This window comes from Gopherus flavomarginatus, unplaced genomic scaffold, assembly GCF_025201925.1.
Source record: "Gopherus flavomarginatus isolate rGopFla2 unplaced genomic scaffold, rGopFla2.mat.asm mat_scaffold_34_arrow_ctg1, whole genome shotgun sequence".
NCBI lineage: Eukaryota > Metazoa > Chordata > Testudines > Testudinidae > Gopherus > Gopherus flavomarginatus.
Window position 1 is genome coordinate 5,788,797 of NW_026115061.1, and position 14,651 is coordinate 5,803,447.

Below are 14,651 nucleotides of genomic sequence, written 5' to 3' on the forward strand. Positions count from 1 at the left end.
AATGACATTTTAAGTCAAAATGACCATTCAAAATATTTCAATTTTTAAAATTTTTGAAATGACATTTTGAAATAAAAAAGTTAATTTTAAGTGGATATTTCAAACTACAAAATGGAAAAATTACAATTAGCTCTTCCTGAGATTTTCAAAGGGGCCAAAACATAATAAGATTTCCACATTTTATTGAAAATTCTTTGGGATTTGAGCACCTAAGAGTAAAATTTTCAGAAGTGCCTGAGTCTTGTTTGAAAATGGGACTTTGGCTCCTGAGAAACGTAGATGTTTTAATTTTTTTACCATATTTCTTTCAGATTTTGAAAAATCTCAGCCAAAATCAGAAAATGCAAAATGTCAGGTTCTGATCCTAACATGAACATAGGCTGGTCGTCAAACAAAGTCAGCTTGACCCATTACATAAGGTGGAGGATGGGAATGCTTTATTCCAGGTGGACACTAAGACTTCAGTGTGAAGAGTTCATATCTCTTGAGAAAAAAATATCCTGCCTATCATTTTCAATAGAGACCCTTTTATCTCTTTGTTTCTTAGACTGTAAATGATTGGATTCATTAGTGGTGGCACCACACAATAGAACACAGCAGCCATCAGGTCTAGAGATGTTGAAGACATCGACCTAGGCCTCATGTACGTAAATGATGCTGTACTGATAAATAAACAAAAAACAACCAGGTGAGGGATGCAGGTGGAGAAGGCTTTGTACCTGCCCTGCTCAGAGGGGATTCTCATCACCGTGGAGAAGATGTGAATGTAGGACACAATTATCAATAGAAAGCAGATCACATCTAGAACTGATCCAAGGGCAATCGTGACTATTACATTAGTGTGTGTATCAGAGCAAGAGATCTTTAGCAACTGTGGGATATCACAGAAAAATTGAGCGATAACATTGGACCCACAGAAATGTAACCTAAAGGTATTAGCTGTTTGTAATACAGAGCAGATCATGCTGCTGATCCATGAACCAACTGCAATCTGGGCACATGCACCTCTGTTCATAGTCACCTTGTAATGCAGAGGGTGGCAGATTGCAATGTAGCGATCATACGCCATCACTGTGAGAAAGGCCAGCTCTGCTCCTGCAAAAGTTATAACCAGAAAGACTTGGGTGACACATCCAGAGAAAGAGATGAGTCTGTTGTTGGTTAGGGAGTCAGCCATGGACTTGGGGACAGTGACTGAGATGTAGCAGAGGTCTAGGAAGGATAAGTTGCCCAGGAAAAAACACATGGGGGTGTAAAGGTGCTGATTGAGGGCTATGATGGTGATGATGAGAAGATTCCCCACCAGGGCTGCCAAGTAAATCACTAGAAACACCAGGAAGTGTGAAATCTGCTCTTCCCGCATGTCAGAAAATCCCAGGAGAAAGAACTCAGTCACAATGGTTTGGTTGGACATTTCTTCTGTAGATGTACACTGCAGAGGGAAGACCAATGGGCAGTGGTTGTGGAAAGAGAAAGAGAAGATAGATTTTTATTTATTTTATTTATTACTCTGCAGGACATATGTGGTAGCTCAGTAAAATAACAAGATCCTTCCCTTTCTTTGCCATCACGATGTAATTACAATGTTTAAAATGCAGGTTCATGGGACTCTAATTTATTGGCAGCATCTTATTCAATGGACCTATTGTTTGTGTTTATTTTAAGCCCTCTCTAGTTATTTTACTGACTAAGAAGCTGGGAGTGGATGGCAGGGGATGAACCATCTGATGATTGCCTGTTCTGTTCATTCTCTTTGAAGCACCTGGCACAGGCCACAGTCAGAAGACAGGAGACTGAGCTAGATGAACCATTGGTCTGACCCAATATGGCCAGTCTTATGTTCTTAAGGCCTTGACTCACAAAGGGTCTTAGGCTCCTAAATGTCATTTTAGGCACTTCAGTCCAGTATCTGTGCACTACTGGAAATCACAAACCCCGCACTCAGCTGCTCCTTTAAGCTGTAGATGGCTACACTCCTTCGGGGCCAGGGGGCATATTCTTAAATATATTTAGGCATCGGGTGGGATTTTCAAAAATCTCTAGGTGTGTAAAATTCATTGCAAGTACATTTGAAAATTCCATTAGGCACCTACATACCTTTAAACATCTGGGCCTAGGTACCTAACTTTCCACTGGTAATGTCCTCTGGGCATCTAAAAACCAGATGGTGAGCAGGCCGAGAAGTCGCCTCAGTCTAGGCATCCAGGTTTACACCTCAGACCCAGTATGACCTCAGACTAGGTGTTTCTCTGCCCATTTCACCTGAAGGGCTGAATCCAGTACGTGCTGTCAGGGCATGCCTGAACCCACCCAGCATAAAGGTAGACAGGGTTCCCCACATGGTGTTCAGCCAAGTGGTTAAAGATCTCACTCAGAGTGTCGGAAGCCTGCATTTGATACTTCCTTCTCCACACTGTAGAAAAGGAAGTTGAGTCTCTGGTCAAGTGTAAGAGGGTCTAGTTCCTGGTCTATGGGGTATGCCTGGCAGGGTGTCTTCAGTCTGTTCTGCTGAAGCTGTTCCATGGTGTATTAAAAGTGAATTGGGCCAGACATATAGAGGGCAAGGATCAATTGGGCACAAGCAATTAATATGTGCTTGAATACAGCTAAAAGTAAATGAATACATCTAGGAACAAAGAGCATAGGCCATACTTAGAGGATGCGAAAATCTGTCCTAGGAAGCAGTGACTCTAATAAAGATTTCAGGGTTGTGATGAAGAAATCAGTTGAACATGAGCTCCCAGTGTGATGCTGTGGCCAAGAGAGCTAATGCGATCCTGGGATGAACAAAGATGGGAATCTTGAGTAGGAGCAGAGACGTTATTTTACCTGTATATTTGACCATTAGAATGACCATACTGTGTCAGAGCAATGGTCCATCTAGCCCAGTATCCTGTCATCCGACAGTGGCTGGTGCCAGATGGCAGTGAACAGAACAGGGCAGAGTCAGAGATTAGGGACATCCAGAGTATGGGGTTGCATCCCTGACCATCTTTATTAATAGCCATTGATGGACCTATCCTCCCTGAATTTAGCTAGTTCTTTTTAAAATTAGTTTATACTTCTGGTCTTCACAACATCCATGGCAACAAGTTCCATAGGGTGTGTGTTGTGTAAAGAAGCACTTCCTTTTGTTTTAAACCTGCTGCCTATTAATTTCATTGGGTGACCCCTGCTTCTTGTGTTCTCTGAAAGGGTACATAATATTTCCCTATTCACTTCTCCACACCATTCATGATTTTATAGACCTCTATCATACTCACCCTCCCTCATTCATCTCTTTTCAAAGCTCAACAGTTCTAGTCTTTTGAATCTCTCCTCATATGGAAACTGTTCCACACTCCTAATAAATTTTGTTGCCCTTTTCTGTATTTTTTCCCCATTCCAATATATCTTTTTTTGAGACAGGGTGACAAGAACTGCACATAGTACTCAAGGTGTGAGTGTATCATGGATTTATATAATGGCATTAAGATATTTTCTATTTTATTATCTATCCCTTTCCTAATGATTCCTAACACTGTGTTAGCATTTTTGTCTGCTGCTGCACACTGAGTGGATGTTTCCAGAGAACTATCCAGAATGACTTTAAGATTATTTTTTTAATAGTAACAGCTAATTTAGACCCCATCATTTTGTACAAATAGTTGGGATTATGTTTTCCAGTGTGCACTACTTTGCATTTTTTAACATTGAATTTCATCTGCCATTTTCGTTTCAAAGTCAAAGAATCATAGGACTGAAGGGGACCTTGTGAGGTCATCTAGTGCCATTCCCTGCATTCATAAGAACATAAGAATAGCCATACTGGGTCAGACCAAAGGTCTATCCAGCCCAGTATCCTGTCTACCGACAGTGGTCAATGCCAGGTTCCCCAGAGGATGTGAATCTAACAGGTAATGATCAAGTGATTTCTCTCCTGCCATCCATCTCCACCCTCTGACAAACTGTGGCTAGGGACACCATTTCTTACCCATCCTGGCTAAGAGCCATTTATGGACTTCACCACTATGAATTTATCCAGTTTTCTTTTAAACCCTGTTATAGTCCTAGCCTTCACAACCTCCTCAGGCAAGGAGTTCCACAGGTCGACTGTGCGCGGTGTGAAGAAGAACTTCCTTTTATTTGTTTTAAACCTGATGCTTATTAATTTCATTTGGTGACCCCTAGTTCTTATATTATGGGAACATGTAAATAACTTTTCCTTTTTCACTTTCTCCACATCACTCATGATTTTATATACCTCTATCATATCCCCCCTTTAGTCTCCTCTTTTCCAAGGTAAAAAGGCCTAGCCTCTTTAATCTCTCCTCATATGGGACCCATTCCAACCCCTAATAATTTTAGTTGCCCTTCTCTGAACCTTTTCTTACCCCATGATAACTTAATTTACGTAAGAGCCATTGGTGAGGGACCTTGTCAAAGGCTTTCTGGAAATCTAAGTACACTATGTCCACTGGATCCCCCTTGTCCACATGTTTGTTGACCCCTTTAAAGAACTCTAATAGGTTAGTAAGACACGATTTCCCTTTACAGAAACCATGTTGACTTTTGCACAACAATTTATGTTCTTTTATGTGTCTGACAATTTTATTTTTTATGATTGTTTCAACTAATTTGCCAGTTACTGACGTTAGACTTACCAGTCTGTAATTGCCAGGATCACCTCTAGAGCCTTTTTTAAATATTGGCGTTACATTAGCTATCTTCCAGTCATTGGATACCGAAGACAATTTAAAGGACAGGTTACAAACCATAGTTAGTAATTCTGCAATTTCACATTTGAGTTCAGAACTCTTGAGTGAATGCCATCTGATCCCAGCGACTTGTTACTGTTAAGTTTCTCAATTGATTCCAAAACCACCTGTAGTGACAATTCAATCTGTGACAGTTCCTCAGATTTATCACCTATATAAGTCTGCTCAGGTTTGGGAATCTCCCTAACGTCCTCAGCCGTGAAGACTGAAGCAAAGAATTTATTTAGTTTCTCTGCAATGACTTTATCGTCTTTAAGTGCTCCTTTTGTATCTCAATCGTCCAGGGGCCCCACTGGTTGTTTAGCAGGCTTTCCCCTTCCGATGTACTTAAGATAAATTTTGTTATACTTTTGAGTTTCTGGCTAGCTGTTCTTCAAACTCCTTTTTGGCTTGTCTTATTACATTTTTACACTTAATTTGGCAGTGTTTGTGTTCCTTTCTATTTACCTCACTAGGATTTGACTTCCACTTTTTAAAAGATGCCTTTTTATCTCGCACTGCTTCTTTTACAAGGTTGTTAAGCCTCGGTGGCTCTTTTTTAGTTCCTTTACTGTTTTTTTTTAATTTGGGGTATACATTTAAGTTGAGCCTCTATTATAGTGTCTTTGAAAAGTGTCCATTCAGCTTGCAGGGATTTCACTCTAGTCACTGTATCTTTTAATTTCTATTTAACTAACCTCCTCGTTTTTGCATAGTTCCCCTTTCTGAAGTTAAATGCCACAGTGTTGAGCTGTTGAGGTGTTCTTCCCACCACAGGAATGTTAAAAGTTATTATATTATGGTCACTATTTCCAAGCGGTCCTGTTATAGTTACCTCTTGGACCAGATCCTGCGCTTCACTCAGGACTAAATCAAGAATTGCCTCTCCCCCTGTGGGTTCCTGTACCAGCGGCTCCAAGAAGCAGCCATTTAAAGTATCGATAAATTTTGCCTCTGCATTTCATCCTGAAGGGTGACATGCTCCCAGTCAATATGGGGTTAATTGAAATCCCCCACAATTATTGAGTTCTTTATTTTGATAGCCTCTCTAATCTCCCTTAGCATTTCATCTAAGGGAACAGTAACAGGAAACTTGGAAATGGCAGAGATGCTTAATGACTTCTTTGTTTCAGTCTTCACTGAGAAGTCTGAAGGAATGTCTAACATAGTGAATGCTTATGGGAAAGGGGTAGGTTTAGAAGATAAAATAAAAGAAGAGCAAATTAAAAATCACTTAGAAAAATTAGATGCCTGCAAGTCACCAGGGCCTGATGAAATGCATCCTAGAATACTCAAGGAGTTAATAGAGGAGGAATCTGAATCTCTAGCTATTATCTTTGGGAAATCATGGGAGACAGGAGAGATTCCAGAAGACTGGAAAAGGGCAAATATAGTGCCCATCTATAAAAAGGGAAATAAAAACAACCCAGGAAACTACAGACCAGTTAGTTTAACTTCTGTGCCAGGGAAGATAATGGAGCAAGTAATTAAAGAAATCATCTGCAAACACTTGGAAGGTGGTAAATTGATAGGGAATAGCCAGCATGGATTTGTAAAGAACAAATCCTGTCAAACCAATCTGATAGCTTTCTTTGATAGGATAACAAGCCTCGTGGATAAGGGAGAAGCTGTGGATGTGGTGTACCTAGACTTTAGTAAAGCATTTGATATGGTCTCGCATGATATCCTTATCTATAAACTAGGCAAACACAATTTAGATGGGGCTACTATACGGTGGGTGCATAACTGGCTGGATAACCATACTCAGAGAGTGGTTGTTAATGGCTCCCAATCCTGCTGGAAAGGTGTAACAAGTGGGGTTCCGCAGGGGTCTGTTTTGGGATCGGCTCTGTTCAATATCTTCATCAACGACTTAGATGTTGGCATAGAAAGTACGCTTATTAAGTTTGCAGACGATACCAAACTGGGAGGGATTGCAACTGCTTTGGAGGACAGGGTCAAAATTCAAAATGATCTGGACAAATTGGAGAAATGGTCTGAGGTAAACAGGATGAAGTTCAATAAAGACAAATGCAAAGTGCTCCACTTAGGAAGGAACAATCAGTTTCACACATACAGAATGGGAAGAGACTGTATAGGAAGGAGTATGGCAGAAAGATCTAGGGGTCATAGTGGACCACAAGCTAAATATGAGTCAACAGTGTGATACTGTTGCAAAAAAAGCAAACGTGATTCTGGGATGCATTAACAGGTGTGTTGTAAACAAGACACGAGAAGTCATTCTACCGCTCTACTCTGTGCTGGTTAGGCCTCAACTGGAATATTGTGTCCAGTTCTGGGCACCACATTTCAAGAAAGAGGTGGAGAAATTGGAGAGGGTCTAGAGAAGAGCAACAAGAATGATTAAAGGTCTTGAGAACATGACCTATGAAGGAAGGCTGAAGGAATTGGGTTTGTTTAGTTTGGAAAAGAGAAGACTGAGAGGGGACATGATAGCAGTTTTCAGGTATCTAAAAGGGTGTCATCAGGAGGAGGGAGAAAACTTGTTCACCTTAGCCTCTAAGGATAGAACAAGAAGCAATGGGCTTAAACTGCAGCAAGGGAGATTTAAGTTGGACATTAGGAAAAAGTTCCTAACTGTCAGGGTAGTTAAACACTGGAACAGATTGCCTAGGGAGGTTGTGGAATCTCCATCTCTGGAGATACTTAAGAGTAGGTTAGATAAATGTCTATCTGGGATGGTCTAGACAGTATTTGGTCCTGCCATGAGGGCAGGGGACTAAACTCGATGACCTCTCGAGGTCCCTTCCAGTCCCAGAGTCTATGAATCTATGAATCTTCACTATCACTGTCCTGGTCAGGTGGTTGATAATAAAGCCTTACTGTTATATTCTTTATTAGAGCATGAGATTACTATCCATAGAGATTCTATGGAATATGTGGATACACTTTATATTTTTACTTCATTTGAGTCTACATTTTCTTTCACGTATAGTGCCACTCTCCCCCTCCCCACCCACCACCGCACAACCTGTTCTGTCCTTCCAATATATTTTGTACCTCAGAATGATTGTGTCCCATTAATTGTCCTCACCCCACCAAGTTTCTGTGATGCCTTTTATACCAATATCCTCCTTTAACACAAGGCACTCTAGTTCACCCATCTTATTAGTTAGATTTCTAGCATTTGTGTACAAGCACTTTAAAAACTTGTCACTGTTTATTTGTCTGCCCTTTTTTGATGTGTCAGATTCTTTTTTATGAGAATGTTTCTTTTGTGATCTGGCCCATACTTTATTCTCTTGCATCCTCTTCTCCTGACTAAAACCTAGAGAATCTCTGTCGTCAGACTGTCCTCTAAGAGAAGTCTCTGTCCGATCCACATGCTCCTCTGCAGCAGTCGGCTTTCCCCATCTCTTAGTTTAAAAACTGCTCTACAACCTTTTTAATGTTTAGTGCCAGCAGTCTGGTTCCACTTTGGTTTAGGTGGAGCCCATCCCTCCTGTATACGCTCCCCCATCCCAAAAGTTTCCCCAGTTCCTAATAAATCTAAACATCTCCTCTCTACACCATTGTCTCATCCACGCATTGAGACGCTGAAGCTCTGCCTGCCTACCTGGCCCTGCGCACAGAACTGGAAGCATTTCCAAGAATGCCACCATAGATGTCCTGGATTATCTAGACTATCTAGACTAAGTATTATCTAGACCATCCCTGACAGGTTTTTTTCTAACCTGCTCTTTAAAAATCTCCAATGATGGAGATTCCACAACCTCTCTAGGCAATTTATTCCAGTGTTTAACTACCCTGATAGTTAGGAAGTTTTTCCTAATGTCCAACCTAAACCGCCCCTGCTGCAATTTAAGCCCATTGTGTCTTATCCTATCCTGAGAGGTTAAGAACAACAATTTTTCTCCCACTTCCTTGTAAGAGAGCGGAAGAATTACTTCTCATGTCTTCCTTATAACACTCCTGTTAACAAATCCGAGAATGATGTTTGCTTTTTTGCAACAATGTTACACTGTTGACTCATATTTAGCTTGTGATCCACTATGACCCCCAGATCCTTTTCCGCAGGGCTCCTTCCCAGGCAGTCTTTTACCATTTTGTATGTGTGCAATGGATTGTTCTTTCACAAGAGGAATACTTTGTATTTATCCTTATAAAATTTCATCCTATTTACTTCAGACCATTTTTCAAGTTTGTCCTGAACATTTTAAATTTTCATCTTATCCTCCAAAGTACTTGCAATCCCTCCCAGCATAATATCATCCGTAAACTTTATGTGTCCTTTCTATGCCGTTATCTAAATCACTGATGAAGATATTGAACAGAACCAGGCCCATAACTGTTCTCTGTGGGACCCCACCCAATATCCCCTTCCAGCATGACTGTCAACCACTGATAATTACTTTCTGGGAATGGTTTTCCAACAAGTCATGCACCTATCTTATAGTAGATCAATCTAAGTTGAATTTCCATATTTTTTTATGAGATGATCATGTGAGACAATATCAAAAGCCTTACTAAAATCAAGATATACCACTTCCCCTCTATCCACAAGACTTGTTACCCTGTCAAAGAAAGCTATCAGGTTGGTTCGACACTATTTGTTCTTGACAAATTCATGCTGACTGTTACTTATTACCTTATTATTTTCTAGATGTTTGCAAATTGATTGCTTAATTATTTGTTTCATTATTTTTCTGGATACCGAAGTTAAGCTGACTGGTCACCAAATTTTGTGAATTCCCTTTGTAACTCTTCCCAGTCTGCTTTGGATTTAACGATCTTGAGTAATTTTGTATCATCTGCAAACTTTGCCACATAACTGCTTACCCCTTTTTCTGGATCATTTATAAATAAGTTGAACAGCACTGGTCCCAGTACAAATCACTGGGGGACCCCTCTATTGACCTCACTCAACTGTGAAAAGTGACCTTGTATTCCTACCTTTTATTTCCTGTATTTTAACCAGTTACTGCTCCATGAGAGGGCCCTCTTTCTTATAACATGTCTACCTACGTTGCTTAATTGCCTTTGGTGAGGGACCTTGTCAAAGGCTTTCTGAAAGTCCAAGTACACTATATTGACTGGATCACCCTTGTCCACACATTTGTTGACACCCTCAAAGAATTATAATAGATTGATCAGATTGTCCTTTACAAAAGCCATGTTGACTCTTCCCCAGTGCAGTGTGTTCATCTATGTGTCTGATAATTCTGTTCTTTACTGAAGTAAGGCTCACCGGTCTTTAATTGCCAGGATCACCTCTGGAGCCTTTTTTTTTTTAATGGCATTACATTAACCATCCTCCAATTATCTGGTACAGTGGCTGATTTATGCAATAGGATATATACCACAGTTAGTAGTTCTGCAATTTCATATTTGCTTCTTGGCACTGGTGTGACTAGTGCGAGAATACGGTGTCAGTTTTGGTGCCACAATTCAAGAAGGATGTTGATAAATTGAAGAAGATTCAGGGAAGACCCACAAGAATGATTAGAGGATTAGAAAACATGCCTTACAGAGATAGGTTCAAAGAGCTCAATCTATTTATCTTAACAAAGAGAAGTTTAGGGATTGACTTGATTACAGTCTCTAAGTATCTACGTGGGGAAAATATTTAATAATGGGCTCTGCAATCTAGCAGAGAAAGGTATAACACAATGCAATGGCTGGAAGCTGAAGATAGAAAAATTCAGCCTGGAAATAAGGTGCACATTTTTAAGAGTGAAAGTAATTAACTGTTGGAACAATTTACCAAGGGTCATGGTGGATTCTCCATCACTGACAATTTTTAAATCAGGATTGGATGTTTTTAAAAGATGTGCTCTAGGAATTATTTTAGGAAAATTCTATGGCCTGTGTTATACAAGTGGTCACACTAGTTAATCACAATGTTCCCTTCTGGCCTTAGATCTATGACTCTGTGAATATTTTTCAGGGTTGTAACCGTGTTAGTTTGCATCAGCAAAAAAAACCAACAAAAAAAACGAGCAGTACTTGTGGCACCTTAGAGAGTAGAGGCGTTAGAGACAAGAGCTGAGGACACATTCTTTTAAATCAGCCATTAAAATGTTGGCATACTGTGGTGCCATGCGGGTACATTTTTATGGCTGACTTAGAACAATGCTTCCTCAGCTCTCATCCCCTAAAGCCCCTACTCTATTGCAATAAATTGATGACATCTTCATCAGCTGGACCCATGGAAAAGAAGCCCTTGAGGCTGATTTAATTCACAGTAAAATCTGACATTTCCATTCACATTTAAATGGTTAAATTCAATCCCTTAAAAACCTCAGGGACTGAATGACAGCAGTCAACTTACTGTGCTGAGAAGTGTGGCTTTCGCTTAGCTGATATTGTTTGCTTTCCAACTTTAGGAAACTGCTGGTCGCAAAAGGAATTATCATTGAAGCTTCACTCTAATCTGTCTGTCTAATACTAATGCCCCAATCACTGTAGTATCTGGATGCCAAATGATCAGCTACCAAAGAGCCCTTTCATGGTTCTCACTGAGACTGAATATCAATAAACACAAACCTCTTGCTCACTGCCTATGAGCTTTGTGGCTGACTCTGGGTGTCTCTGGCAGCAAAGGGTTGGTGCTCTGGGCAGAAGATTTATCCCTGTCTGTTCTCTAAGGACAGTTGGCGAGTCACTCCCTGGAGCCCTGTTCAGGCTCAGAAGTGGAGACTCAAAGGCAAAAGTTAACTTCTCTGGGAGTTTCTGCTGTTTCATGAAACTCAAATGAGACAAAGACTGAGAGGCAGGGGGACTTCTTGGGCTGAGCTCATGACTGGGAGCCAGGATCACCATGTGCAGAGGATCTGTGTCTTTCCTAGACACTGAAAGTGTCTCTATATCTTTTACATTGTGCTGTGTCTGTGTTTTCATTGCGAGTCCAATAATCTCTCAGTTCTTGGCTTCCCTGGTCATCATCATGCTGATGTGAGATGCTTAGTTCTGTGCTTCTGTCCCAGGCCTCAGCCCTGCTGCTAGGATGGAGATGCTTGGGGAGCCATGAAGCAGCCTGTTGTTAAAGCAGGATGAAAATCCTCAGCCCTTCCCACCCTGCTCAGCTCTGTTTAACTAGTGCTGAACCCTGCAATAGTCTGCATCTATCCTGTACAGTGTAGAGCCCTCGCTGAACCCAAGTCACCTGCCTGGCCCAGATCAGGGGCTGAGGTTAGTCTTGAATACATGTAACAGACAAACTCAGTTTAGTGACTTGCAGGTTTGCGTGGCAGAAGGACAATGAGAATAGAGGCCTCTACTGACATCGTTACCAAACAGTTGAAACGTTATTAAATCTTTAGGATTGGGATTTTTAAAGCTGCCTCGGAGAGTTCAGCACCCAAATCCTATTGATTGTAATAGGAACTGAGCATCCAAATCCCTCCAGCAGTTCTGAAGTTCTCACCAATAATATCTAAAATGATGGCTCTTGGTCTAAAGCATCCAGCAGTCTCACTGTGTAGTTTAAGGCGTTGGTTCTGAATAAAGCTGGCCAAAATTTTGAAGACAAAACTTCCCTTTTCCAAAGAATGCATGTTGAGATTGTTACAAAACATTCCTAATTTGTGTCAAATTCTCTGAATTGTTTAAGCTGGGAAAAAATGCCATTTTCTGAACAAAACATTTTGATTTGTTTATTTGAAATGACTTTTGGTTTTCAAGTTTGTTTAGATTTTATTTTCTTTGTTAAATTGCATTTTGGGTGGAGCAAAACCTTCTGTTTGACCTAAGACTTGAAAAAAAACCCCTTCGGTTCAGCCACTAAACTGAGATGTTTGTTATTCGCACTGCTGCAAGTACGACCTATACGGCCGACCTGACTTGAGCCTGGCCTACCTGAGGGACAGCCTCCGACCCGCACCTTACCGACACACGGCCACCTCCGACCCGTGCCTCACCGACACACGGCCGCCTCCGACCCGCGCCTTACCGACACACGGCCACCTCCGACCCGCACCTTACCGACACACGGCCACCTCCGACCCGCGCCTTACCGACACACCGCCGCCTCCGACCTGCGCCTTACCGACACACGGCCGCCTCCGACCCGCACCTTACCGACACACCGCCGCCTCCGACACGTGCCATACCGACACACGGCCGCTTCCGACCCGCGCCTTACCGACACACGGCCACCTCCGACCCGTGCCTCACCGACACACGGCCGCCTCCGACCCGCGCCTTACCGACACACGGCCGCCTCCGACCCGCACCTTACCGACACACGGCCGCCTCCGACCCGTGCCTTACCGACACACGGCTGCCTCCAACCCGTGCCTTACCGACACACGGCCTCCTCCGACCCGCGCCTTACCGACACACGGCTGCCTCCGACCCGCGCCTTACCGACACACGGCCGCCTCCGACCCGTGCCTTACCGACACACGGCTGCCTCCAACCCGTGCCTTACCGACACACGGCTGCCTCCGACCCGTGCCTTACTGACACACGGCCGCCTCCGACCCGCGCCTTACCGACACACGGCTGCCTCCGACCCGTGCCTTACCGACACACGGCTGCCTCCGACCCGCGCCTTACCGACACACGGCCGCCTCGGACCCGCGCCTTACCGACACACGGCTGCCTCCTACCCGCGCCTTCCTGACACACGGCCGCCTCTGACCCGTGCCATACCGACACACGGCCGCCTCCGACCCGCGCCATACCGACACACGGTTCCCTCCGACCCGCACCTTACCGACACACGGCCGACTCCGACCCGCGCCTTACCGACACACTGCTGCCTCCGACCCGCGCCTTACTGACACACGGCCGCCTCCGACCCGCGCCTTACCGACACACGGCCGCCTCACACCTGCGCCTTACCAACACACGGCCGCCTCCGACCCGCGCCTTACCGACACACGCTGCCTCCGACCCGCGCCTTACCGACACAGGGCCGCCTCACACCTGCGCCTTACCGACACACGGCCGCCTCCGACCCGCGCCTTACCGACACACGGCCGCCTCCGACCCGCGCCTTACCGACACACGGCTGCCTCCGACCCGCGCCTTACAGACACACGGCCGCCTCCGACCCGCGCCTTACCGACACACGGCCGCCTCACACCTGCGCCTTACCGACACACGGCCGCCTCCGACCCGCGCCTTACCGACACACGGCTGCCTCACACCTGCGCCTTACCGACACACGGCCGCCTCCGACCCGCGCCTTACCGACACACGGCCGCCTCCGACCCGCGCCTTACCGACACATGCTGCCTCCGACCCGCGCCTTACCGACACAGGGTCGCCTCACACCTGCGCCTTACCGACACACGGCCGCCTCCGACCCGCGCCTTACCGACACACGGCTGCCTCACACCTGCGCCTTACCGACACACGGCCGCCTCCGACCCGCGCCTTACCGACACACGGCCGCCTCCGACCCGCGCCTTACCGACACACGGCTGCCTCCGACCCGCGCCTTACCGACACACGGCCGCCTCACACCTGCGCCTTACCGACACACGGCCGCCTCCGACCCGCGCCTTACCGACACACGGCCGCCTCCGACCCGCGCCTTACCGACACACGGCTGTGGTCAGCCTGGTCTCCCGAGGTGCATCCGCCGCTCTATAAAGAGAAGGGGTGTCAAACTCAGGTATAACCACACAGCTCCTCCTGCTCACTCACATCAATTATATGCGTTATTTAGAGTTGGAGAGAAGATCCTTCCCTTCTCAGAAACTATCCCCACCCTCTCCTGAGTATCCTTATTTGATAGCCACCATCTTGGTTGACATACCAACGACTGAAAGAGGAAACCTCCAGATGTAAACACATGAGCTGCTCCAGCTTAAGTTAAAGGGACATCGCCCTTTAGTACTCCCTGTACCAGGTTCATATCCTGCAGGGATGGACCACAGCGAGGGAAGCTCTCTACACACAATGGCAAGTGGGTTTCACTTGCAATGAAGGTTTTCACCTGTC

The 14,651-nt window shown here is 44.4% G+C and overlaps 2 protein-coding genes across 2 annotated transcripts; one reads left to right on the top strand and one right to left on the bottom strand.

The window, feature by feature from the left end:
* Positions 1-475: 475 nt before the first annotated feature.
* On the bottom strand, positions 476-1,414 carry LOC127042174 (olfactory receptor 14A16-like). The gene has a single exon (XM_050935785.1). The coding sequence runs from the start codon at positions 1,412-1,414 to the stop codon at positions 476-478; it is 939 nt and encodes a 312-aa protein (XP_050791742.1).
* A 9,382-nt stretch (positions 1,415-10,796) lies between these two features.
* LOC127042175 (mucin-2-like) lies at positions 10,797-14,328 on the top strand. The gene is made up of 3 exons (XM_050935786.1): positions 10,797-10,802; positions 12,566-13,343; positions 13,616-14,328. The coding sequence occupies exons 1-3, from the start codon at positions 10,797-10,799 to the stop codon at positions 14,326-14,328; spliced, it is 1,497 nt and encodes a 498-aa protein (XP_050791743.1).
* The last annotated feature ends 323 nt before the right edge of the window (positions 14,329-14,651 follow it).

Excerpts from the sequence above, each read along its gene's own strand:
- LOC127042174 (XM_050935785.1), bottom strand. The coding sequence starts at position 1,414 with ATGTCCAACCAAACCATTGTGACTGAGTTCTTTCTCCTGGGATTTTCT.
- LOC127042175 (XM_050935786.1), top strand. Across the intron at positions 13,344-13,615 it reads CACACGGCCGCCTCTGACCC|GGCCGCCTCACACCTGCGCC; the intron begins GTGCCATACCGA and ends TTACCGACACAG.